General features: G+C 45.2%; 3 protein-coding genes and 1 non-coding gene across 13 annotated transcripts in view; 1 reads left to right on the top strand and 3 right to left on the bottom strand.

Annotated features, from left to right (window-relative positions):
- Nucleotides 1-16,737, bottom strand: part of naa40 (N-alpha-acetyltransferase 40, NatD catalytic subunit) — a 25,376-nt gene extending 8,639 nt beyond the window's left edge. Inside the window, exon 1 of one of the 3 annotated variants that reach the window (XM_056442347.1) lies at nucleotides 16,679-16,737. Coding sequence is in view for 2 of the 3 variants with exons in the window: in XM_056442344.1 (XP_056298319.1) it covers nucleotides 12,196-12,288 (93 nt within the window). In the remaining variant the exon portion in view is untranslated. Of the gene's footprint in view, nucleotides 1-13; nucleotides 334-12,195; nucleotides 12,443-16,678 lie in introns of those variants that run through there. The other 2 variants (XM_056442344.1, XM_056442345.1) reach the window with 2 other exon arrangements.
- On the bottom strand, nucleotides 1,281-1,362 carry trnal-aag (transfer RNA leucine (anticodon AAG)). Its single transcript has one exon. It is a non-coding gene; the product is annotated as a tRNA-Leu (tRNA).
- rcor2 (REST corepressor 2) lies at nucleotides 6,104-25,044 on the top strand. 2 transcript variants are annotated; one of them, XM_056442328.1, is made up of 14 exons: nucleotides 6,105-7,373; nucleotides 12,023-12,148; nucleotides 15,061-15,117; nucleotides 16,119-16,199; nucleotides 16,414-16,466; nucleotides 16,625-16,786; nucleotides 16,906-17,030; nucleotides 17,387-17,453; nucleotides 17,586-17,825; nucleotides 18,108-18,185; nucleotides 18,482-18,539; nucleotides 19,570-19,637; nucleotides 19,917-20,078; nucleotides 20,503-25,044. In XM_056442328.1, the coding sequence occupies exons 2-14, from the start codon at nucleotides 12,025-12,027 to the stop codon at nucleotides 20,848-20,850; spliced, it is 1,623 nt and encodes a 540-aa protein (XP_056298303.1). In that variant the 5' UTR covers nucleotides 6,105-7,373; nucleotides 12,023-12,024; the 3' UTR covers nucleotides 20,851-25,044. The 2 variants fall into 2 exon arrangements, with proteins under 2 accessions (XP_056298304.1, XP_056298303.1); XM_056442329.1 differs by lacking the exon at nucleotides 18,108-18,185 and having other exon boundaries at nucleotides 6,104-7,373.
- mark2b (MAP/microtubule affinity-regulating kinase 2b) overlaps nucleotides 24,509-26,173 on the bottom strand; it is a 46,663-nt gene continuing 44,998 nt past the window's right edge. For all 7 annotated transcript variants that reach the window (XM_056442325.1, XM_056442319.1, XM_056442320.1 and 4 more), the window contains one exon: nucleotides 24,509-26,173. In XM_056442325.1, coding sequence (XP_056298300.1) covers nucleotides 25,824-26,173 — 350 coding nt within the window. In that variant the 3' untranslated portion in view covers nucleotides 24,509-25,823.

The raw sequence follows: 26,173 nt of genomic DNA, 5'->3' as shown, positions 1-26,173 counted from the left end.
CAGATACACTCACCCCCATGTTTGCCGCTGCCGTGTCTTATCGATCCCCCGGAGAGAGAAACACACCTATTGTCCCCGTGCTGTACTGTTGTTGAGTTATGAGTCGCTACAGGCAGAGGGAAGGGGCCAGATTAATATGACAATGATGGACAGGGTGCTAACGAGGCTAGCTGGCTGGAGCACCGACTGATGGTTGTGGGAGAACCCGCAGTTGGGTAAATAATTTGGTTAAAACATCAATCAGAAAAAATCGCTGTTTTTTTCTTCTCTTTAAATCGGATTGGCGCCAAGAGTGCGAGTCTGAATTTATTACAGATCCCTTCCTTGCCCCCTTTCTTTCCTCTCCTTTCCGTCGCGTCCAACTATGCTACATTCACGTGCTCTCCACCAGGTCCGACTTCTGAGTCCCTGGTGGACTACACTGAACGCCCACTTCAAAACGCTGGGGAAACTCATACTTTTGAGATTTTTTTTTTTTTTAACTGTTAACAGAGAAAATGTGAGTTTTATAAATGTTGCGTTAAAGCTGTGGTGCAGGAGGTATCCAGATTTATAATTTTTTTTAAATCTAAAATTAGCAATACCACAAAGTACAAGTAAACTCCATTACAAGTCACACATTACAAATTTTACTAAGCCAAATAATGTTGCCTGGTATCATCAACATGTACTAAAGTCTCAAAGGAGATAATTCTCAGTTTGCAGCAGAATGACCCCACTGAGTGTTATATTATTATATATTTTTGGATTATTGGTGGTGGTGCAGAGGCAATTCAGGGTTCTTGTTGGTCGAGTTTGCGATAGCTGAAACTATTTAACAATGCATCATTTGTTTTATAAGGTAATACTATATGTAAGGTAAAGTGCAACTTCAAAGCAGCAGAAAACGCAAAAATTGAAGGACAAGTAGGTAAATTGCATTTGAATGCACCATGCGGTTAGGACAGCACTTGACTTAACAAAGAGAGAGTGTATTTATCAACGTGAATGATTTCTATATTGTTCAATTAGAAAATTCAATAAACTGCGTGGCACATTTCATATGGTTACAAATTCCTTAAACTTATGAAGTCAGTAGATTTCAAAATGTGAAATGAATGCTAGCCCTGAATGTACCACTTCATTGTGGGTGAGATCCTAAACACTAAGTAGTTAGATATTCCCCTTGGTGATTACAGTTTATTCAGACCTTTTCTAAGAATCAGTACGGACATTAAACCCAAATTAATGAATGATAATCAGTTTGAGCACATAATATTGTAGAAAACACAGAAAAATTCTGGCAGCGGTGGGATTCGAACCCACGCCTCCGAGGAGACTGGAGCCTTAATCCAGCGCCTTAGACCGCTCGGCCACGCTACCCCCGTATTTCTCTACAACATAGATGTTTGTCAAATTTCCGACAGTGCTTGAAAGCAGCACCTATTTAGCGCGAATATGGTTTACTTGTTTAGAAAGTGACGACAGACGGGTGGACTCATCAAGAAGCACGTCACAAAGTCGTTAAAATAAAATTAAACTTTGCCAATAACTTTTGAGTTAAAGTTGTACATATTATATAACACAATGACACAATACTTTATTATATAACACAATAACACAATTACACGATACTTTATTATATAACACAATAACACAATTACACGATACTTTATACAATAACACAATTGCACAATACTTTGACTACTACAAGCTCAATTAGATATTGGAACCCATTACACCCTGCTATCTGTAAAATATGCATTATATTTCCCATAATCTATATAATCTTAACTAAAATGTATTCTCACTATTAATCTTGCATTTACAGGACCATTTGCAGGTACTCTTGTTTTGCATAGATGCCTATTATGTTCACGTCTGCAAGTAATTATTTATTTAGTTCTCTTTAACACGTCAAAGCCATCATGAGTAAAATAATATCTTGTTTTATAAGAGCATGATTGTTGGGTAGTTTTGCCAAGGCTTTCCTTCAGGCTTTGTAACTATTTGTATAGATTATATTTAGGGCTGTAGGACACAATCAAGTTTAAATTGCACAAATAAAAGTGTTTTCAATGGAAATACTAATATTTTGTCAAACTGTATAAATGTACTAATAATAAAGCAAATCAACAATCAACATCATATATTTTTTTGGAAACTTACAGAACAATCTTAGACAGATTCTAGATTTTACTCCAAATTGATCTTTGAGCCCAAAACAAACTTTCCATTGCAGATGATAAAGTATAATTTATCTATCTTATCTTATCATATAGAAAACAGTTTTTTCACACAAAAATAATTTTACAAAATCTAAGAATAGAAATAAGAAAAAGAAAAGTCACTGGACTTTCAAAATTACATTTATAGGTTTGACAGTTTGCATCATTGATATCAAAAAGAAAAATGTAATTTATCAATTAATTAAATAAACCCATAGATAGAATAAACGTAACTATCTGAGAAGCAGTTCATCCCATTGACCACCAGGTGGTAACGTGGAGTGTGAAATGTTGCAGCGGCCCTACTTCTTCCAAACCTACGATTAAGGTAAAAGACAAGTAGGCCCAGTTTGAGGATGGAATGATATATATTTCACCTTTTGCTGCCTCGGCTTCCATTTTAAATACACTTTTACCCCTGAAGACAGCTCTTGGAAACACACTAATTTACTGTTGAAGCGTGAAAACACACGTTGGTCTCTACCCTGCATCATTTGGTTAGAAAGCAACCGCATAAAATGTAGAGGAATACAAAGTCACAGCAGTCCCCTGGGAGGACATGACCACAGAGTGATTCCCAAGGAGACAAAGGATCCCATTAAGGTCACTTCAGCCTCTACTCATGTTGATTGTGGAAACCCTGTTCACACTTCACCTGGATGTTCTCTCGCTTCTTCAACAGCTCAGAAACATAGGCTCAACGTTATTATATCAGTTTGATACTTCAAGATTTTACGGAAATTGCTTCTTAACCTGGTTTGAACAGATGACTTGTTTTATAAGTCTGCAACAGGCAATGATGTAAAACATGGTAACATACAGTAGAATGGATTGTTTTTTACCGTATACCCCTCCCAAAAGTCTGCTGGTATTTCTGTTATTGTAGTTTTATACCAGTTTGCGGTGTGACAACAAAGCTGTATGGTCACGTCTGTATGCAAATGTCTGTATGAAAATGTGTAAATTCCTTTTGGGGCAAAAGGAATTATTTTCCACATGCTGGATTTCAATGTAATTAGGTCCGAAGAAAACAAATAGCAAAGGATTTATTTTGTTGTTCTTGTTACATGTTTACACAATGGTGTGTGTTGGACCCAAACAAAACGGTTATATATTCCTCTAAATCCCTAGAGACTGGTATCTTGGTTTGGTGGGATATGAGATGGCCACCCTCACAACAGCCACTTTTTCATAATGCAAATAAAGGCCTTGTGTGGGGGGTTCTTTCTCCCTTTCCCCCTCTCTTCCCCCTCTCTCTCTCTCACACGCACACAAACACACGCACGTGCATACACACACGTACACCTCCCCTGCACGCAGATGGCCCGGTCTCTAAACCCCGCCTACAGTCTTTTGTCTTCAGGGAATCTGTCTGTTGAAAACTATTATATTTCCTGCCAGTAGGGGGCGCGATGAGGCTCAGCGTCTGCGCAGAGCCCTGGTGCTCATTGTAAGAAGTCTGTTTTTGCATACAGATGAGACAGACTGCCAAACATCAACTCCTCAACTCATTTGGTAAGTATTTCTGTTGATTCTATCTGCTGTTTGTTTGCTGGAAGGACTGGATAATGACATTCAAGCCCCCGCTCCCCCCACCCCTTCCCCCCCCCCACACACACACTTCCACCCACTCATATACTGTTACATACACGCACGCACACACACACACACACACACACGCACGCACACGCTCAGAGCCCTCTCTTCAGCTCAGCCATGCTTTGTGGTATTCTCTCATAGACCAAATATAAGATGGAAAGATGGATGGATGGATGTACAGATAGATAGATAGATAGATAGATAGTAGATAGATAGATAGATAGACAACAGACAGACATGAAGACAACAGACAGACAGACAGGCAGACAGACACACAGGCAGGCCTGCAGGCAGACATCCAGACAGACAGACAGGGAGGCATGCAGGCAGACGGAAACAAAGACAGACAGGCAGACGGGCAGGCAGACAGATTGATAATGTGGATGAGAAAGGGAGACAAGTGATAGGAGGGGGGAGGAGGATGAGAGAGGGAATCAACAGATGCGGTGTGGAAAGGACCAGAAGAGAATGGTGGATGAGGACGAGGCCTCTCTCAACGCAGCGAGCCCTGCAGCACAGAATTACAACCCACAGACCGGCAGCCAGCCTGCATGTGTATTCGACCGAGCTGAGAGGGCTGCACAGTATCTCCATGTGGGCTGCAGATGTCTGGTACCGGTCTCTCGCAGTACTTGTACTTCCAGATGGAGTCCTCTCAAGTGCAAGTTTCCCTCATGAAGAGGATAATCTCTTTGCATTGTAATTGTGAACTTTCCTTAAGAGCCACCTTCAAAGCTAAATGATATATGATGAACAAACTCATATAGCTATAACTGTCATGGAATGTGTTAAGTACATTCACACTGTATTCTCTTCAGTGTAAGGCTATTGCGAAACACCACAGATGAGACACAGTGGCTCATGTGGAATAATATATTAGCAACACTGCACTCTATTGCACATCTACAACTGACATCAAACCTCAGCATATCACAACTGAATAGATGGAGCATCAGGAAATAAAATCGGTATAATTACAGGTACATTTACAGGTAGATCTTTTTAGGCCCGGTATACAGACACACATTTCGATCCAGTGATAATTTTTTACATCCTTGCACAATTTCAATAAACACAGCAGGGAAAGTTCGATCTATCACATCTGATTTGATTCTAGATCACTCATCTCCTGAGATAACAGAGAAAGTCAGAGAATTTGTTGGGGGAGGGGGAGGGGAGGTGTAAAAGAAGGAGGGATAGTTGTGAGCACATGTGGAGGGAAATGGGGAAGTGAGGTAGACCAAAAGCGAGAAGAGCAGATAGACAGGCAAGGAGGAGGATTGAGACAGGTGGAGAGAGAAACAGGGAGGTGGAAAGGGGGCGAGGGAAGAAGTGGAAACAAGAGTGAGCTAAAGGGAGAGTGGGAGGGACACTCTGCTCAGAGATCGAAACCGAACGAGGAGAGGAGGGAAGGAAGAGAGAGTGTCAAATGGAGAGGAGGACAGAGGAAGAGGAGAGGGGAGGACAGAAAGAAGAAGAGGAGGATGATGAAAGGAGAGCTAAGAGGTGAAGGGAGGGAGGGGAGAGAGGTAGCAGTTGTTCATTAGTGAGGATGTGTTTGGGACTGGAGGACTGAGCGAGAGGAGAGACAGTGGAATGGTGAGCTTCATGGACACTGACTAATGAGAGGAGAGGAGGGAAGGGAAGGAGGCGAGAGGAGGGAAGGGGAGGAGGTGGCGGGGGTGAAAATGAGACTGTACAGGGAGGAAGAGGAGAGGAGTGGAAGAGGGGGGTGCTGGAGGTGAGCGAAGCAAAACTGCTTTAGCCTATACTGTATCACCAGAGGGGGAGAATGGGGGGAGGGGAAGAATTTGCACGTACGCACACACACTGTTGAAATTGAAAGCGACACGAGAGAAATACGGCGAGAGAGGGAGAAAGGAAGCAGGAAGAGGAGGAGGGGTGAGGATTGAGGAAGGAGATGAAGAGGAGGAATGAGGGGACGGAGGCAGGCAGGCAGAAAAGACAGAGTAGAGGAGTCATCACAGTATAGGGAAAGAAAGTAAGAGGAAGCAGAGGAGGGAGGAGGGAGGGAGATATTAAGGAGGGGAGGAAAGCGGAGGAGGCAAAGGAAATGGATGGGGAGAATGGAGGGAGGAAGGGGGAGAAAAAGACAGGAAGAGCAAGAAGGAGAAGCAAAAAAAGCAGGCAGGGGGCACAGAGTGAGAGGAGAGTGGAAAGAGGGGGAGGAGGAGGAGAATTAGGGCAGATATTCAGGAGGGGGGGGGGTAGAGAAAGTAGAGGAGAAGATAGAGAGGGCAAACAGGGGGAGATTAAATAAAGAAGTATAGGGAGAGGAGCAGAAAGCAGGATTGGAGGGGAAAAGGGGGATTAAATGAAAACTGGGAGGATGAGGAAGAGTTGGTGAACAAGACGAGGAGGTGGTGATGCCAAAGAGAGAGAGAGAGAGAGAGAGAGAAAGCTAGAGGAGTATGTAACAGGCTGTTACATGTCAGCAGCAGGCACTTGTAAAGGTAGCAGCAGGCTCTCTCTCTGTGTGTGTCTGTGTGTGTGTGTGTGTTGTCTTTATTGCCAGCATCAGGTGTGAGAAATCCTGCTACAGCTATCACTGAAACAATCCCTATTCTAATCGCTCACTCACACTCACTCACTCACTTACACCCCCCACCCCACCCCCACATGCTCACGAGCACTCACGCACACATGGTGGCACAAGGCAACGCTATTTGAATTGCTCGACATTTTAAATAAAAATAAATAAAAATAAGCCAAGTACATTGAGGCTATTCATCTGAGTCATTGTCCGTTCTTGCACAAAGTCGTGCACGCTCTTCAAGGCACCTTTGCTCTCTCACGTACGTGCACGAGCACGTAGACACACTATTGTACCCCACTCTCTCCTGTCCTTTTCTCCAACACGCATACACCAGTGCAAGTATGGACAGCCTGCCTCAGTACATAGATGCACAGCTGACGAATCCCTCCGCCGACACACTGGCAAGTAGTCCCTAATTTATGGGATTGTTGATAGATGTCAGATTAAGAGTCTATTGCAGCTATTGTTTATATAACACACAACCACGCCGTCTTTCTCTTTATATTCAAACGAGAATAACAAGAAATAATAATGAAAAGTGGGAATTAACAGGTAGGCAGTTTTTAAAAGCTGTTTCACCCCCCGAAGCCTTTAAGTACAACATGCTACTAAATTAAACACATAAGCGTGTCATATTACATGTTTAGTGGCACATCCAAAAATGAAGAGTCGGCTACACTTAATAGTTTTACGGGACTACTTTTTGTCAATCCAAACGGCTGGTTGGGAGAGGCGAACGCATCGGGGCGGATGTCCACCTCACTTTTCCCCGGGTGTGGTCTGCCTCCCCGGCACACACACCGACGCACGCACACACACACATCCACGGCTGCTTCCATCTATCCACGCTGTTCACTTCATTGTACCGACTGAGCGCATCAATTAGGAGAGAATTAGGCTGTTTCCGATGCTGTAGTTGTCTCCTCGCGGCTTCGAAGAGGAGTACAACCCGCGGACGGAGGGCGCCGAGAAGTTTTGAGTGCGGCAGAGCGGAGAGAAGCGACGCACAGGTACAGTGAGACTGTTATCTCGACTTCCAACTAGTGTCGTTACTAATGTAACGCGAGGGTACTAGCCGCAAGCTAACGGGCTAACGTTAGCATCCCGACGACCAACTAGGTGGGACTTCGGCGTTGCACTTTGAGGAGGAAAATGTCGCCTGATATGTGCCGTGCAGCCTCCGGGGGGATCACTTGTGACCGCTCCAACTGCTCCTGTTGGCGGCCAAACGTCCCGAAAGAGGCCGGCTCGAGTTATTATCACCCGGAAAGCGAGTTTTTGTACTTGGGTGCCCGCAGCAGGCAGCGGCGTCAGTGGAAGTAACAGCAGCGGGAGCGTGGGGAAAACAAAAGGACTTCAAAGTCTGACCCGCAACACAAATATATGACTGTTCGGGAAAGCTGTGGAAAAAAATATTGATTTATTTAAATAAATAAAAAAATTGTAGACAAATGTTGCTCGAATAAATCCACCGAATGCGAATCCACCTCCTCGTGTTTTGGGGTTAATAATGATGTTTCTAGTTTATAGAAAAAAACAAAGGTTTACATATGATAACATATTGCTTAAAAAGCTCATACTGATATTATAATGGCAATGTTACCTTTTCTAAAATATCAATACAAATCCTCTTTAAACTTACTCTTGTGATCCGCGAGCACATTATTCGTCACTATTGTCAACGTAGTCGGTATGAGTCAACAATGATGCATCAAGGAGGACCAGACTACACATGTAGATAATTGTGATATAGAACAAATTAAACAAAATATATCTAATTTGTGTGTGTTGATTTTCCCTTAAACCTGATTAAACATGTTTAGCAGTTTTGTTTGTGTCACAGAATACATAATCATGTCAGTTATTCAAATATTGAAAGTTAAGGAGCAGAACGAGAAGTTCCTGAACGGTTGTGTAAACAAATTACGAATCACAAATCAAGAAACATACACGCTCCTACAAATACACGCTGCCTCTGTGGGTTCGCAATTGTGTCTTGGCAGTTGTGTGTCTCTTAATGGTCTTAACAGTTATTCAGTCTGCAAGAGATCGAGGCTATCGTGGCGGTGTTCGAGGCTACCACAGCCCCCTGAAACACTGAAAGTGAACCGAGGCGGGACTACCCCCCCCCCCCCCCCCCACACACACACACACACACACACACACACACTACTGTGTAGCATTAGTGAGTTTCCAAACTTAAAATCTATCGAGACACCCGTAAACCGACGAAGATGTATGACTGCGTTTGGATGATGTGAGTTTGTAGGGAAGTTGGGGACAGCTGTTGTGTCCTCGGGGGGCCACCGGGCGCCGCGGCAGACAAAGACCCCCAGACACTTGTATTGTCTACCGGAGTTTGGTCGTATGCGAATGAGAAAGAAAAAAAAGTACCCCCCTCCCCCAAGAAGCACAACTGATCATGTTAAATCTGTAGCCGGCGAGGAACGAGTTAATGTCGCCCGTCTGCCATGCGCAAGCCCGAGTCGGGCTTTGTTCCGGTCGCAGTTCAAGTTGGGGCAACCGGCGATGAAGTTGCCGACGCGACTGGCGAAGAGTTGTTCAATTCAATTCAGTTTATTTGTATAGCCCAATTTCACAAATTACAAATTTGTTGCCCACTTTGGTGTTTTTTTATTATTACGCTGTTGTCCGTGAGTTATGGCGCTCTTTGTTTTGCGGGTTGTGACCAGTGTATTTGAAGAGGAGGAGGAGGAGGAGGAGGAGGGAGTTTGGTTGGGTTACTTTCTGCTACGCGTGTCCTGAGCTGACCGTCTAGGCTTTTGTGCTGCTGTGAGACTCACAGGCCCAGATACACATATATACACACAGAGATATATACACACAGAGCGAGAGAGAGACATACACATATAATCACACACATGCACACACACACGTATATATATATATATACACACAGAGCTAGAGAGAGACATACACATATAATCACACACACACACACACACACATATATATACACACAGAGGGAGAGAGAGAGACATACACATATAATCACACACATGCACACACACACATATATATATATATATATATACACACAGAGCTAGAGAGAGACATACACATATAATCACACACACATGCACACACACACACACACACACACACAGAGGGAGAGATACACACACATATATATATATATACAGATATATATATATATACACACAGAGCGAGAGACACACACACACATAATCACACACAGACACGCACATATATATACACACAGAGGGAGATACATATATATATATATACACACAGAGCGAGAGACACACACACGCACTCGCACACATATACACACAGAGATATATATATATATATACACACAGAGCAAGAGACACAAGCATATATACACAAATATATATACACAGAGCGAGAGACACGCACGCGCACACATATACACACAGATACATATATATATATACACACAGAGCAAGAGACACACGCACATATATACACACACACAGAGAAAGAGAGATACACACACACACACACACCGTGTTATCCACTGCACTTTTTTTTCAGATGCTGCCACTTGTCAGCGACACTGTTGTGATGAAGAGGCATTGTGTGTGTTTGTAATGGTTTGTGTGCGCATAGGTTTTAATTGTGCAGACTGGGACGTTATGTCCGGACTAAAAATAGGACATCATTATTTTTGGACATCTTAATAAACTTAAAAAATGGATTATGCATTAACAGAATATTGTCAGAAAAATAGTGAAAACTGCTCATCATCTTCAATACAGAAGAACTTAAACTTATACCGTTATTTTTAAACCAAGAGTCAAACATCTAAATATATTGCAGCTAAAGATTTCTTTGGCGTCTTTTGCTTAAAAAAACGACACAAATGATTATTCTATTATAATTGGCTAATCATTTCAGTACAACTTTTCCGTCAGCTTATTTAGCTTCTCTGTAAGATGTTGTGCTGCTGCTCAAAGCATTCCTCTGTTCAATGTTTTCCCGGTGCTCGTCCCGCCGTATCTAATCTGCTGATTGTGTTGTCAATCAGTCGTTTGATCATTTGCTTAATAAACGTCGGACGAAAACAGCAGCAAATCCTTTCAGAAGTGAAGGAATGTAATCTCTGAATTATTCAACCTTGTTGCTTGAAAAACCGGCTTGAACGATAAATTGATTGCAGCGATGCACCTGGCCGACCCGCCGGGTCGATACCACAGATTCTGACTTGCGGCCATTTGACCCACTTTGTTGAGTGGATGCATATCAGCCATAAGCGACCGACTCACAAAGATGAGATGATAAGTCTGTCGGTCTGCATTTACATTCACTTGGTTACGGCGAGCGTCCAGCCACACGAAACCCTGGCATCCTGTTACCGTAGACATAAAAGTTCCACAAAGTGAAGTATACAGATTTAATCTGGAAAAAGGGAGCAGTGGTATGTGAGCTCTAGTGTTTCTTGACCCTCCTGTTACCTTTCGGGTCAATTTGACCCCATTCAATGTTTAACGTCGGTGTTCTTTGGGGTCAATTTGACCCCAGGCTGTTTTTCACTGTGTCAAACAGATAAGAAATATCAACTTTTTTATATATTTAAAGGGATATTTAGGTAGTCAACAAACAAACATAAAGTACCTCACACTTAAACTTGGGAAACAATATTAATTCTAATAATTTTCTGGAGGTTTTAATTGCTGGGGTCAAATTGACCCCCGAGGGTAAAATATGTGAGTAAATGTAAAGGTAACAGGAGGGTTAAACAAATGGCCTGGGTGGTAAACACCCCTCTGTTCTGTGTGTGTGGTTGCTGCCCACATGACAGCAGCATGTTCTTAATTAACTGGGGTAATAAAGACAGACTTGAGCGCATCAGTTTGGGTCTTGTGACGGGGGGAAAAGAAAGAAAGAAGGTGGGAGAAGATCACAAGTGTTAAAAGGCGTGTTTGATATCACCAGACCAATTCAATCTCCAAAGGGCGTTATCAACGGTTATCAATGTGTGTCGCTGTGTCTGTGTGTTTAGCGGGTGTGGACGAGGGCAAAGCTCGAGGGGGGAAAACCTCGCCAGAGTGACAGATGTAAACAGACCAACGGGTGCTGTTTACACATCACGTCCAGTTCATTCATTATTAAAACGAGAGTGTAAAACTATCTAAAGTTCAGCTGCAGCCATCGTGGAAAATTCCGAAACGGCGCTCCTCTGTACAGGCGAGCGCGCCCCGTGTACGAGACGAACGCTCGGGTCGAACCCACCGGGTCTCGGGCCGCTGGAAATCTGACCGGGTCGACGCATCCGCCACAGCCGATCGAATGTAAGCCGGTTCGTCTGGTTCCCAGGCAACCGGGTTGTGGCCAGTGAGCGATTGACGAGGGCCGGTGAGAGATGAGCGAGAGTCGCTGAGCGTGAACACGGGTTTCCTCGAGTAAAGCAGCGTTTTGGAAAATAAACCCAGCTCGAGGGAAAGTAACGGGACGGCTTCCAAGGTGGCAGCGTACGGCGCCGTGCTACTTTACAAGAGGGAATTAGCTTTTTATGGGGTTTGTAGTGAAAACAAACTGCTAATGAAAAGAGACTCGAGTGATAGTTTCACGAGGGATTGAATCGTACTTAACACAGAAACTGTATTTTGGTACCGGGGGGGACGTTTTTACATGTGTGTGTGTTTTGTTGCAGCCATGCCCTCCGTGATGGAGCGCTCGGGGTCCGGGGTCCTGTCCAGGAGCAGAGCCAAGACCATAACCAACGGCAACAGCCAACCACACTCTGAAGAGGAGAGCAGCGACGAAGAGCACGCTCATGGTAGACACACACACACACACACACACACAGAAGTATAATCGACTGACCGTATCTGAATTCAATGGGTTGGTGGGCGACTGAGCGACTTCATGAGTGGAGCTACAGTCGACACACATTGTACAGATGCATCTCGCCAGCATTGCTGCAGTGCTTCCTAAGTCCTTGCACACTGCTCCCCTCTGTCCTTCGACCACTTATTCCCTCTGCCCACACGCTTCTTCCCTTCTTCCATTCTCTTCCCCGGCCACCGGCTTGTTGTCGATCTCTTCGTTTTCTTGAGTTATCTCACACGGCACATTGACTAAAGATATCTCATTCGATCGGACGGTTCAACTGGAATGTTTAGCGCGCGTCCAAAAAGCCACCACCCTAACGTTATGGCCAGCCCCACTTCCCCCCCCCCCCCCCCCCGGTCTCCTCCATCTCTTCTCAGTCACTTCCATCTTTTACATTTATCTTCCCCTCATTTCTTTCCTCCTTTCATGCCCCTTCTCTGCTTCATCCAGTCTTCCTCACTCATCCCAGTCCCATCTCCACCCATTTTTTTTACCATCTACTCCAGTTTCTATCCTCCCTTCCTGTCCTCTCTCCCAGAGGAAATCAGAATCTGTCTTCTTCCTCCTCGTCTGCTTGCCTGCCTCTCTTAGTCTCTTCACTCTTCGCCTTCTACCGTCTTTAGCACAGCATTAATTACTTAATGTCTGCCATCCGCTGTCATACTTCTCTCTCTCTTTCTTCCCACCCAATATATGTATTGTCTGTATAATCGTCACTTAGTGATGAACAGGCTGAACATGTTATCTGCATTAAAGATAGCATGCTAAAAGGTATTCATGGCAATATAAATGTGGTTTCTGTTGACTTTGTAGAAAGAGACGGACTAGATGCTGCGATTTTCAAACTGGATTCAAACCAAACTGTTCAGAAAGCCAAATGTGTGGAACGATTAAGTAAATTGATCAAGTGAAGACTGAAAGACTCGGCGCTTCCTTTAGTCTTTTAAAACCATTAGACACATTAAAAGCCGTCTCCCTGAGTGTTCCTTACAGGCTTTCAACCTGAGGACTGTTTCGCTCTCTTGAAAACTCATTATATGTCCCCGGGGTTTCCCTCAGTGTTTTAAAGTGGAGGTGCTCCACCTGGCCTGAAATGAAGAGTGCCCCCACGAGAGAGCTTTTTTTGTCAAATGTAGTATTGGGCTCATTGAGCGTCAGGGAGAATGAGTAATGCCGCTACTTTACACAACAAAGGTGATGCATTTGAGACATTCAGCAATGGGTTAAACCTGCATTTGGTAACGACCGGTACATTAAAGCAGCGTGGTGAGGTGACGGGATACGGCCAGGATAAGTCGCTGATTGATCATGTTATAAATAGTGATCACTCAGAGCAGCACGTCAATGAATTAAAAAGTTTGAGAGAGACAAACAGCCAAATCATTCACAATAAATTTCTAATGTGTGAGGGACAATCTCCCTTCGACAGGCTGCAGCTGTTATTGACACTCATAAAGGGCTCAGGATCAGGGCCGAAAACTGTGACCTGGGCATCCTCACCAGGGTCAGATGGTCAAGAGGAAGTTACCTGGATGTAACTCCAGTTCTAAGAGTACATGCTCGGCCCTCACGGGTGGTGCTATTGCGGAGGCAGAGCCTTGATTGGATAAACGAATAGTGACACCTGTTAGAGAGCAGAGCATAGAAGATGATTATTACCGTCAGTTAGTTACTCTTCCATGCTATAGAGCAGGGCTATTCAACTTCAGTAGCAAGTGGGCCGAATAAGAAAATCACGGGGGGTGTGAGGGCCGCACAGAATATTGATAAAATAATGGCTAAAAATGAAAAACAGTAATGTATATTTCCACAGGTAAACAGTCACACACGAAAATGCGTCGGTATTGTGTGGCAAAAGTGTTGCGAACAAGCATCACTATAAACATGTTTCAAAGTGTAAATATCCGCTCAAGGTAACCAGTTGTTTCAGATCCCTTCAACCAAACTGTTCCCATGAAAACATAAGAAATGTGACTTAATGGATCAATATATAAATTACTTGGGCTGAAACTAATATCTGGTGGCGCAGCGCACAGACTGCGTGTCTTTGAGTGCAGTCTCCTTTTGCGTGAAAGAGATCGAAACCAGGTCGGGCGAAATTTGTATTTTTTCGAAAATGTATTTCTTCATCCGTGGCTGTGATGCACTGCTCACTTATACAATCGTAATCGCCGAAATGGATATGAACGGTGGCTTGAAGATCTCCAGCAATATGTTTGTGAATGTGTGACAAATCTGGTGAGCGAAACAGAGCCCGCTGCAGATGTGAAGAGAACACAACGCACGCGCAGGGAAACCAGTAGGTTTGAAAACCAGTAGGGGTGTAACACCGGCAACCAACATGGGTGCGTAACATAAAGATGTAACCATACAGGTTTGGTTGAGGCAACAGTGAAACTCAATGGCTCTGGGTTAGATGTCTCAATGTATAAAAGAGGCGTGTCCGTCAGTTTTATCTTTTCTTACCAAGCTATACTGATTTGCAGGCAGTCTTGCGGGCCAGAGTTAAACTCAAACGGGCCGTATCCGGCCCTCGGGCCGCTAGTTGAATAGGCCTGCTATAGATGATAATGTTGTATTCTGTCGTCCAGTCTTACCTGCTCTTTAACTTCTTCTTTTTACATTTTTTTAAATTTAACCTTTATTTAATCAGATGAAAACCCATTGAGATTAAACATCTCTTTTTTGAGAGTGACCTGGACAAGACGAGCAACAACATATAAAACAGTTACAACAAAAAACACAGAACAAAACAAGTAGTTTCTTGGGAAATCTATGGGAATACTCATCCCCCCATCCTTCTGGGAAAAAGAAACTCAAATTTTTTCTTTTGTGTGTCTCTCTCTTTTCCTACAGACAGTATGATCAGAGTGGGAGGAGACTACCAGGCTCAGATACCAGAGTTCAAACCAGGTAAGATGAGAGAGGAAAGCACGGGAGGAAGATGACGGATGAGAATAGGAAGGTTAATGGAGAGAAATAGGGAGGAAATCAGGGCTGAGAAGGAGACATAGACGTGAGGAGGACATTGCAATGGTTTTCCCTTCTCTCCAGGAAATGGAGGGGAAGAAATGAGACACTTGGATGTGTGGCAGAGGTTCAGAGGCTGTCCTTGCTCCGTAATGGGAAATCCAAAAATAGTGACATTTAATACACACGTCTTGGATTGTCACATAGAAGCTCAAGTAATCTGTGGTATATTGAAAGGCCTTAAATTAATCCCTTAAATAATCAGTATTACGAATGTAATCATGCAGCAAGGGTGATTTTGTAGAATAAATAAAAGGATTAGCTCTGCAATATTCAAGCCTTTTATTTTATTCATCGTATCCGCTTTAGTAAAAGATAATGGCCGTCAAATAATTGTTTCATAACAGTCTCTATGGATTCAGATTTAGTTTAGTTTGAATACTATTTCATGAGGAATGAAACGGAAGAAAGCTTCAGAAAGGGGGCTCGTTGAAACGCGCCGATACCGCGATGTCGCCGGAACGCGGCTGAACACTGAGAAACCGATCGGCTGAGAGGAAGTTGTCTCGCAACCAACAGATTGCACCAGATGAGGGAAGAAGCCGGCGAACGGGCCTCTCGTTTAACGTTTCTGGATTTTGGCCAACCGCGGGTGTTGATTTCCCAAAGCGGCCGACATGCCGCCGTCTTCTCCTCGTTTTCCGTGTTAATGACGAGGAAGCCAAAGACGGGACGGGAGACCTCGTGCAAATAAGAGAGTCGCAGTTCAGTTTGATGAGACGACAATCGGCCAGGGAGAGATATTAGGAGCTGATAGATCTCAAGCGGTGGGGGGTGGATTACAATAAATGTATTGCCTCACATAATATATTGATTTAAATGCCTAATGTGTTTACTCTGTGGTGCAGCAATTACAACATGTCCTTGTTTGTTTTGGTTACCAGACAGTCCAACCTGCTACAATGAGAAGGACCAGAGGAGCATGTTGGTCTGGTGTCCCAACAGTCAGCTGTCTGACGCAATGTGTAAGCGTCACACGCCCTGGTGCTCATCTTTCTCCCTCTCTTGTTTCCGGTTCTTCTCTTTCCTCTCCTTTCTCCACCTGGTTTCGCAATCCTTCTCCCTCTATCATACCGTTGTGTTTTCTCCCCCCTCCCCTCCCTTTCTCGCACTACATCTCCAAACTTGATGGATATTTTTTCACTCTGTAACCCATTTTTTTCTCTCCTCCTATCCCAGTGGACGAGTACATCCTGATGGCTAAAGAGAAACACGGATACAACATGGAGCAGGTACAGCACTCGCAGCAAAGGATCATTCCTTTTCTTAAACATCAGAAGAAAATGAATAAATGATCTTTCTCTTGTCACTGCTCTGTCGTCGTCTCTCTCTTCTGACTCATCACTGTCCCGTTTGTCTGACCCTGTCCTCGGCCCGTCCGCCCACTCAGGCTCTGGGCATGTTATTATGGCACAAGCATGACGTGGAGCGCTCCCTGGCTGACCTGGCCAACTTCACCCCCTTCCCAGACGAGTGGACGGTGGAGGATAAGGTGCTGTTTGAGCAGGCCTTCAGCTTCCACGGCAAGAGCTTCCACCGCATCCAGCAGATGGTGAGAGACCAGACACACACACACACAGAGTATTTAGTAGAGAATTTACTGCAATTTTCCAAAAACCCTTTCAATATTTAATACTTAATTTGTACTATTCCTGTATTGTTGTTGTGCAGCTTCCTGACAAGCTGATCTCCAGCCTTGTGAAGTACTACTACAGCTGGAAGAAGACCAGGACTAGGACGTCCGTCATGGACCGACAGGCCAGGAGGCTGATCAGCAAGAGAGAGAAAGAAGATAGGTATGAGACGCCATGAAACTTTAATGATCACCTGAAGGGAGAGAGAGAGACTGGTGGAGGGGCAGAATGAGGAAGGATGATTAGTGGAGGAAGGACTGGGCAGGAGGGAAACATAAGTTCTCATCCACTACCCCTCTGAGAAATGACATTTACGAAGCTTCGTTGTTAAATGACACTCGTAAACATGGCGTCCTGGGAAAAAGGGGAGTCTCGTGAATACGAATGAGATACTTCGATACCACCGCTCGTCATTTTCAGTTGACATTCTCGAGCATTTCAGAAATATTTCAGATGAAATTTAGACAAATACCATGAGGGTGGTTAGTTGATTTTACTTGTTTTACTTTTTTCTCTAGTAATGATGAGATCGAGGAAGCAGACCCCGGCAGTGACAGTGACTTTGAGATTGACACCAAGAAAGAGGTGAGTTGTGTTATTAGTCATGACATAACTTCATTTATTACACATAACTCTTTGAATAGTTTCTTACGGCTTTAGCCTTCGATCTGATATAACTTTATTTCTAATATTTCTGTTTATTCTCTGCGAGCGCAGGCAGTGAAACAAAACCCCAACAACGCCAATACTGACAAGGCGCTCCCCAGCCGCGCTGGGCCGGTGAAGAAGGAGACCATCGGGGCTCAGTACCGCCATCACCCGCTCAGAGCCCGCCGCCGGCCCCCCAAAGGCATGTACCTGCAGCAGGCCGACATCGTGACGGTGTCGGCCTCCCAAGACGCCGGGGTGCACACGCTCCGCAACCTGGACACGCAGTTGGTGTCGCTCAAGAGACAGGTACGTACGGTCTGCATTGACTCAGCGATAGTCACACATACCACCGGCTGTCTTAGAGGCTCGTCAAGAGAGAAACAATTCATAACACACACATAAATATAACTAATCCAGTCTTTTTACAATTGGTGTAAACCTTTTACAAGCAGCTTCCATAATGTAACTGTTCATCAATTGACTGCAACTGCATGATGAAGTAACCGAAGCTTCTTTGTGAATGTGCAAATAACCAATAAACCTGCTGCACTGTCCCCTCCCTCTCTTCTCCGACACTCTTCCTCTCAGGTCCAGTCTATTAAACAGAACAACAGTAGTGTAAAGCAGAGCTTAATTGAAGGGGTTGACACTTTTAAACCCGCTGAGGTAATTTGGTTTAGTTTACCCATTTCCACCTTTCTTTTACACGGTTCCTTACTTTGCATCCTCCATCCAGAGTTGTTTCCTAAGCGTACTCACTCTTCTTCATCTCCGGCCCCTCTCTCTCTCCTCTTGCATGTGTTCTCTCTGCCCTTCCCCAACCCCCCAGAGATATTATTTCACCCCTTGTGGGACTGAGATTAGTTTTAATCTGCCCTTTTCTCTCGCTGTCATTTTCACCCCCCTCTCCTCTTCTTTCTTTCCCACTCCCACTCTAATCTCTCCCTCTCTCTCTCCCTCAGCCTGTCCCTAAAATGAACTCTCGTTGGACCACCGAGGAGCAGCTCCTGGCTGTGCAGGGTCAGTAAAGGCAACGTCTTCCTCCCCTCTTCCAGAGCCTCTTCCTCACACATTCATATCTTCACACACATGAACTGCATGTGTCGGTACGGTGGAAGCACGAGATTTATCTCCTGAGTAATATAAAAAGTAGTTTAATGACGGAAGTGGGGCATGTGTCCATCGACAATATTCACTGTGTGTGTAATCACCATTTGTTGCACTGTATAAATGATATTATACCTTTTATCTAGTGGATTTAAAATATTCCACGATGACAGAAAACAACACCCGTCAGGAAAAAGGCCTGTTTTGTGTGTGAAATATTTCATTTACTTTCTCTTTTTATTTATTTTACCATCTGACAGCTACGATGGTTTTGTTTCCGTTTAGCAAAACAAATGGATGCGTGTCTATCGTACTGCCTTTTTATAGTTTGACGCAACAGAGATGGGAGTGATGGGATCCAGCTGTGATTTTTAAGGAATTAAAGTTCCGGGAGAAGTAATAAAGCGGCTACTGTTCAAAAACAGTGTCGACAGCACTTCATCCGTGACGGAGACCGTCGTCTCGTCGAGGACATCTCAATGACTTATTCATTCCAGGAGGGTTCACGGCTGAGGGGGTGATTTATCGTCCTCGTTATGGACATAAACGGGCGTTAAGTTGTGAATGATGCCTGCTGTAAAGCGTCGTAACCGGGCAGCTGCTGCCGGTGTGCCTTTGAGCAAAGCGTTGAACCCGCCGCAGCTGTGGATTGCAAACGGGAGAAGAGCGAAACAGAGGCTGAAATGAGTGTGTGTGATACGAGAGTGGATCAGGACGGGCCTGCGAAAGAGCAGGTGCACTCAGCCAGCCGACCTCAGATGAAGGTTAACAGAAAATGCACGCATCATCACGCCCGCTCATTTCATTCTCTCTCTCGCTCTCGCTCTCTCACTTGTATGACAGACAGACAGCAGATGTTTTCTGTTGCCTTTTGAGGGCAATGAATTGGTCGTGAGTGATGCATAGACACAATATTAACGTGGTTCTACTGTTTCTCCTCCAGCTATCCGTCGCTATGGTAAAGACTTTGGAGCCATCGCTGAGGTGATCGGGACCAAGACGCCAGCTCAGGTGAGCCGCCTCTTTCATCTCTTTTTGTGACCTCATTCTATCCCTCCATCCACCCAGCAGTTTATTCTGTGAGCTTGCCCATCAGCTTTTCATCTCCCCTCCAATTTCCCATTCGTCCCTCCGTCTCGATAGTAATTTTTCTTGACGGGATGACTATAATCTTCATTATCCCTGCTTATATTTGTCCGCCGACCTCTAATCTTCGCGTCCTTGAACGCGGCACAACATTTTTGTCCTCCCATTTCTTCTCCAACTCTCCGTCTCTGCCCGTCTGCTCAGGTGAGCTCGTTCTTCGTGAGCTACCGGCGCCGGTTCAACCTGGACGAGGTGCTGAGGGAGTGGGCGGCCGAGCAGGTGGCCACCAGCCGAGACCAGAGAGACGCCAGGAGGAGCGGCGAGGACACGGCAGCCGCAGCAGATGGAGCAGCTGAGGAGGACGAGGTGAGATGATGCACGCCATATATATATATATATATACATATATATGGAGGATACATATGTATATATATATGTGTGTGTGTGTGTGTATATATATATATATATGTATATACATACAGTACATATATGTATGTATCTATACATATGTATATATATATTTATATGTATATATACATATAAATATATATACACACATATGTATATACATATATATGTATATATATACATATGTATATATATTTATATAGAGCTGTGTATAAATAAGTTTCTCCTGTCGTAAGATGAAGGCCTCCTCCTGTCGTCTTTTTTTTCTCCCAACTGTTCTCCAACTGTCTTTCTCCTTATCTTACTTCATCATATGTTGTTGTCTCCACTGTTTGCCTTCCTCCTCCTCCTCCTGATCTGTCTGCCTCCTCCCTCCCCTCAGGTCAAAATGGAGGACTCTCCCACCGACATCACCGGCGGCTCCTCTCCTCCCTCCTCCGCTCAGACCACTTCCTCCCTCTCCCAGCCTCCTCCACTGCTGCGCCCCGCACCTCCCTCGGCTCCTCCTAGCCTCCTCCGGCAGCCTCCTCCCCTGCAGACGCGGCCACTCCAGAACCGAGCGCCCCACAACCACCCCCCGCCCCCGCTCATCCGGCCCGCTGTGACCTCCACATCCACCTCTACCGGGAGCTCCAGCCTCAAGGCGTCTCCTCCCAGCTCCTCCTCCACTGCAGGCCAGATGCCCCCGTCGCTGGTCGGGCTCAAAGTGGAGCAGCCCAACTCTCATTAATGTGTGTATATATAAATACACACACACACACACACACATTACTATAGGAATAGAAACACAAACAAATTAGCATGAAAACAAACACAATGCTTTCTCTAGTAACTCCATCGCTCCTCGTCTTTGTTCGTGGGACCATCACACGTCACATGACCATCACATGACCACACGAACCATCGAACACGCTCAGGTCCCCAAGGTGACATCAAAACTCCTCAAATGCAGGAAGTGTGTAAGGACCCCCCCCCCCCCCCCCCTTTTAGAAAAGCAGTGGGCTGAAGCCCCTTTACTGTTCTAACAAACACCTACCTCCAGACCGTTGTTCTCAACACACACACACACTAGGAACTCAAAACACACACTACCCGCACACTTCTGAACAACACAAAGAGACATTGGATTGTCAAGCTGTTGAGGAAAGCCATGACCGCAGAGAGCAAAAACCCCACCTGCTCGTTTCCATGGCAACTGCTGAACATCTGGATTGCGGCTGTTGAACACAGACACACACCGTACATCTTCTCTTTAATGTAGGTTCCACTGGGCAGGTATCAAGTGACTCGAACAACCTTCAGGAAAATGAAATAATGAAACGAGATCAAGAAGAAGAAGAAGAGTTTCCAGCGTGAGCCAAACCCGAGAAGTCGTGCGGAAGGGCGACGCGAAGAAACGGACCTTTTTGAGCTTTGCTTTAAAACTTGGACCATCTTGGGAGAGAAACGGTACTTTTGCAAACGGACCAAAGCCGAGTTTGCTGACGCAGCTTTTAATAGTTGAAGCCGTCTGCTCAGAAATGGGAAAAACCGAAGAGCGAGAGCTCCCTCGTCTCCCTCTTCTCATAGCCATGTATTACTAGTATTAACTGGAGTAATGTTTTCCCCTTTTCTTTGACTAGACTTTTAAAGTGAGCCCTAGGCAGGCAGTTAGTTATTGTAAGTAGTTTAGATGGTGCAAACTTTATTATTTTTATGATGATTATTGACTTGGCACGAAGGCGAATCGGAGCCGTTTAACACGGCGCTGTTCTTTACTGTTGAGGAACGTTTTCTGTCTCTGGACAATGTGTCGGGCAGGTGTGCTTTCTTTCTTTGAAGCGGGTTGAGGGGCGCCTCACCTTAAAATGTTCTGCCAAAGTCTGCTTCGGCTTCAATAGTTCGTCGTTCCACAGAATTCCCACGTCTCCAATTAGCTGTGGAGCGTCAGAGACGAGCGTTTGTCAAGTCGCCGCGTCGGCTTGCCAGGTACAGACGAAAAGGTGTTTCAAGGCTTTTTGGTAAACACCGATTTGCTTTCTTGCCGAGAGCGAGACGAGAATATTCGTACCGCACTCGTGGGTGGGAGAGGGTTCGGTGGAGCCGGTTGTTGGATGTTCTCGTCTCTATAGAACTAGTGCGTCTTAAAGAAGTGTGCGTCTCGATCCTGTCGCAGTGCGTGTCGGCCTCCGTCCGGCTCCTCTAGTTCCCAGTTCACCAAGGTGACCTCTGGCGGCCTCGTGAACTGAAGACTGAGTGATGAGCGGCTGCGTCCTCGTGTGTGTGTGTGTGTGTGTGTGTGAAGCTGCTCGGTGCTCCTCCTCTCAGCTCGGCCTCCACCGGGCGCCAGGCGACTCGCTCCATCACGACGTTTGGCTTTAAAGCGGCTCGTCTTTTGTTCTTAGCGTGGACTTGTTTTCTTAATTGTTTCCTTCCTCCAAAACACGGCCCGTGTGAACGTACTGTATGTGAGAAGTTGTTTACATTGTGGAAACTGAACCGCTTGTGTTTGACAAATGTTTTTTTTTTTTTTTTTTAGAATAAAGAAATGACCAAATAGTCCAGCGTTAAGAGCAGGTTATCCACACTCATGTCGTCTGTGAGATTAGGGTGCGGCTCTGAATACATTCGGCCTTTTGCTCAACAGAATGAAGAAAACCCCCGACTCGTCAGAATACCATCCGTTGACGGGTCCAGCCTCCTGCAGCTGTGTGTCGGGCCTCACCTGAGGCCCGATGAGAGGATCTGAAGTGTGTTTTAAGACCTGTGCTGTAAACGTTATCCTCCACATGTCTGAAATGTGACATCACAAGTCTGACAACTCAACAAGATCGACTCGTGACATCATGAGCCTCAGGAATATGTCTGGCGCACCTGAAACTGACCCAGTTGTAAGTTCCACACAGGAAGCGGTCAGGGGACGCCCCCTTCTGCTGACGTGGAGTATCACCACCGGCCTCTGAAACACCACAGAGTTAAACTAGCGGCACGTTTTCATCTTCATTTTCATTCCATAATCTGTAAAACAATATTAAATGCTGGTTCAAATAGTTCACAATTCCACTTCTCTCTAAAGGCTGTTAATGTGTTCACAGGATTAGAGCTGAAGAGGGGATTGATATGTAATATGAATATTTGACTACATATGAGAACCCGTTGTTGGGCAGAATGGAGGTTTAGTAAACAGGGAAATTGCCGTAGAGCCTCCTGAATTATTCAGATTATGAACAATTATGAACCTTGATAACTTCATGACGCTGCTGGCGATGTGAGCCAGAGCTTTAGATACTAAACGGGATCTTGTTTATCTCATTATGGATTTCAGAGGCAGATTATTATATCAGTTTTTATTACTATCATTGTAATTTTTCATTTTGTCTTTGCACAAAAAAAACAAATAATATATTTTGCAGGAGCTGATCACCCCTCCCAAACCCACCACTACAGTTACAGTTTGCTCAAAACACATTTTAAATCAATGTAAATTACAGCAATGTAAAACGAAAATAACGTAAATAAAATCAACCCTGAAAGAGATAATATAACAGCAACAGCCAGAATAATAATTAGAATCCAATACCCAGCACCTTAATACATGATCAACTTTGAAAGAAAAATCTGACGTATTAAAAACTGAAAGAAAAATAACAAATGACAGTGTATCATCGTGAAAGAAAGTCAGGTACGACCAGCTGACGGGACCCACCGGTATCCGCCTTTCTCTAACCCCCCCGCGAGTGTGTGTGTGTGTGTGTGAGAAAGGAAGTGACGTCTTGTGGTTCGTGGTTTCGAGCGTGAACGTGAGCTCCGACGCGAGAAACGTTTTGGCGGAGACTTTTTTCACGCTTTCTCTTTCCCCTTCGAGCCTTTCTGGACCGACGAGGCTCCGAAAGAACAGACGCGTGAAATATAAAAAGGAATATGGCCAAAAACCTGAACGAGCGGTTGTCGGCGTCATCGTCCTTAAATACACCGATTATAACTGCTGTCTGCACATGGGGGTGGGCGGGGGTAATCTGATACACTGAGCTGTGTGTGTGTGTGTTAAAAGGTGCACTACACTGAAAAAGGCAGCAAAGATATGATCCGACGTGACTCCGTCAACTCCAACCCCCAAAATCCAAATCTGTACAAACCCAAAATGTCCAACGACACAAACAAAAATATATCAAATCAAAAGTAGAAGAAAATAATTCACCATTCGTCATTGAATCTTTTTCTTTTTTTCCTCCAGTGATCTTTTATAATACACACACACACACACACTCTAAAGGCCTGTGTAGCAGAGAGCGGATGTGTGTGTGTGTGGGGGGGGGGGGCAGAAACAGGGACGATGTGTCGGTTCAGGGTTGACATGGATATGAAGGCGTGATGCCAACCGATAACAAAAACAAAAAAAAGTACAAATAATTATTTCAAGCATTTATGTGCTGACAACAAAAACAAACCCGAAATTAAATTCTACAATGAAAGGCAACATAAAATCCATCAACAAGCCCGTCCACGAGCTGCCGTCCCTCCCCTGTTTCCCCGTATGCCCCTCGTTTCCAGTGCACAACTCTTTTTAAAAGCCATAAAAGAAGAAACTAAATTAAAAGAGACCAAAGAAGAAGAAAAAAAAGTACGGCCTTGGCTTGGAGACGGGTCGAAGCCCGTACGATCGATGACGTCATCGAGTCTGACTGGACCCCTCAGACCTGATGGCATGAGAGGAGAGGAAGAAAAAAAGGGAGTGAAGAGGCGTACGAGATGGACGTGTTTGTGCCGGGTTCAGTTGGAGAGAGGGTGGTGAAAAGTGAGTGTGTGTGCATGTGTGTGTTTGGGGTGTGAGGAGGGAGCAGGGGGATTTTTAAAAGTTCATTTTTTTGTGCGGGAAGGGAGGTAGAGAGGAGAGAAGAGGAGAGGGTCCTTTAACCAGCAGCATCAGTCAAAAATCCATCCGCATCCAGTCAATCTGTAGGGCTGTGTGTGTGTGTGTGTGTGTGTGTGTGTGAGCGACAGCAACCAAAGTCCTGGCTCAGTTGGAGTCCATTAGGTTTTGGAGGAGAACCAGAACAGATTCAATCAGACCTGCTTTGAGTGAGGCTCCGAACTTTCTGTCAATCATTGCCACTTGTTAGCGATTCAGAGAGAAAGTAGAATTTTATTGTTTCCAGCATTTCCTCCACCCTTTCTGTCCTCAATCCATCCCCAAATTTGTAACTCTTCCCCCCCCCCCCCCTCCAAAAAAAAAACCGGCAGCAGAAGCGTTCAGAATAAAACGGAATAAATAGCAGGAAGGAGTGACGGGAGTGGTCCGAGCGATCGAAATGTGACTTAAAAACAGAAAGAGCAGATGGAACATGCAGAAGAGTGGAACGTCGAAGTAGAACGCGAGAACAGAAAAAGAAAACGCACCCAGCGGGGACCAGAGAAGACCTCGGTCTAGAAGTACTTCACAACTCAGAGGAAATCTACTCAGTTTCTACTGGCCGGGCCTCGAGGGACAGAACTCCTAGAAAAGAAACGTTTCCTAGTCCCAGAACCAAAAGCCCGACTTCAGACCGTTGTCCAGATAACAATCGTCTAATTTTTTTAAAGTGATCCCACCCTTTAGCTTACCTCCTGACCTCCACGCTGACCCCCCCACAGCATCATCTTCATCCTCGCTATTGCCTCTTTCACACTCCCTCCTCCTCCTCGCTTTACTCTCCTCCCTCCTCGCCGGCTCCTCCTCCTCGGCGCTCACAGTTTGAGCTCGTTGGCGATCTTCGTGGCAATGTTCTTGAAGGCGATGGACGTGCCCGAGATCCGCTTGAAGCGCACGCCGTTGAGGGAGAGCCGCGGCAGCTTGCACACCTCCATCTCCCACTGGACGAAGTCGTCGCGCGCCGGGTTGCCCGACACGCACAGCAGCATGTAGCGCTCGCGCAGCTCGTACTCGCAGCTGTTGGAGTCCAGCACCTTGCGGATCTCGCGCATCATCTCCATCGGCTCCATGGACGACGTGGTCTTCATGGACCAGGTGAAGCGGAGCGAGCGCGGCTTGGCCGGGTCCCTCTGGCCGCCGATGGCCGGAGGGGTACCGGTGCCGC

This window comes from Pseudoliparis swirei, chromosome 21 (genome assembly GCF_029220125.1).
Source record: "Pseudoliparis swirei isolate HS2019 ecotype Mariana Trench chromosome 21, NWPU_hadal_v1, whole genome shotgun sequence".
Taxonomy (NCBI): Eukaryota; Metazoa; Chordata; class Actinopteri; order Perciformes; family Liparidae; genus Pseudoliparis; species Pseudoliparis swirei.
This window is presented reverse-complemented; position numbering and strand designations above follow the sequence as displayed.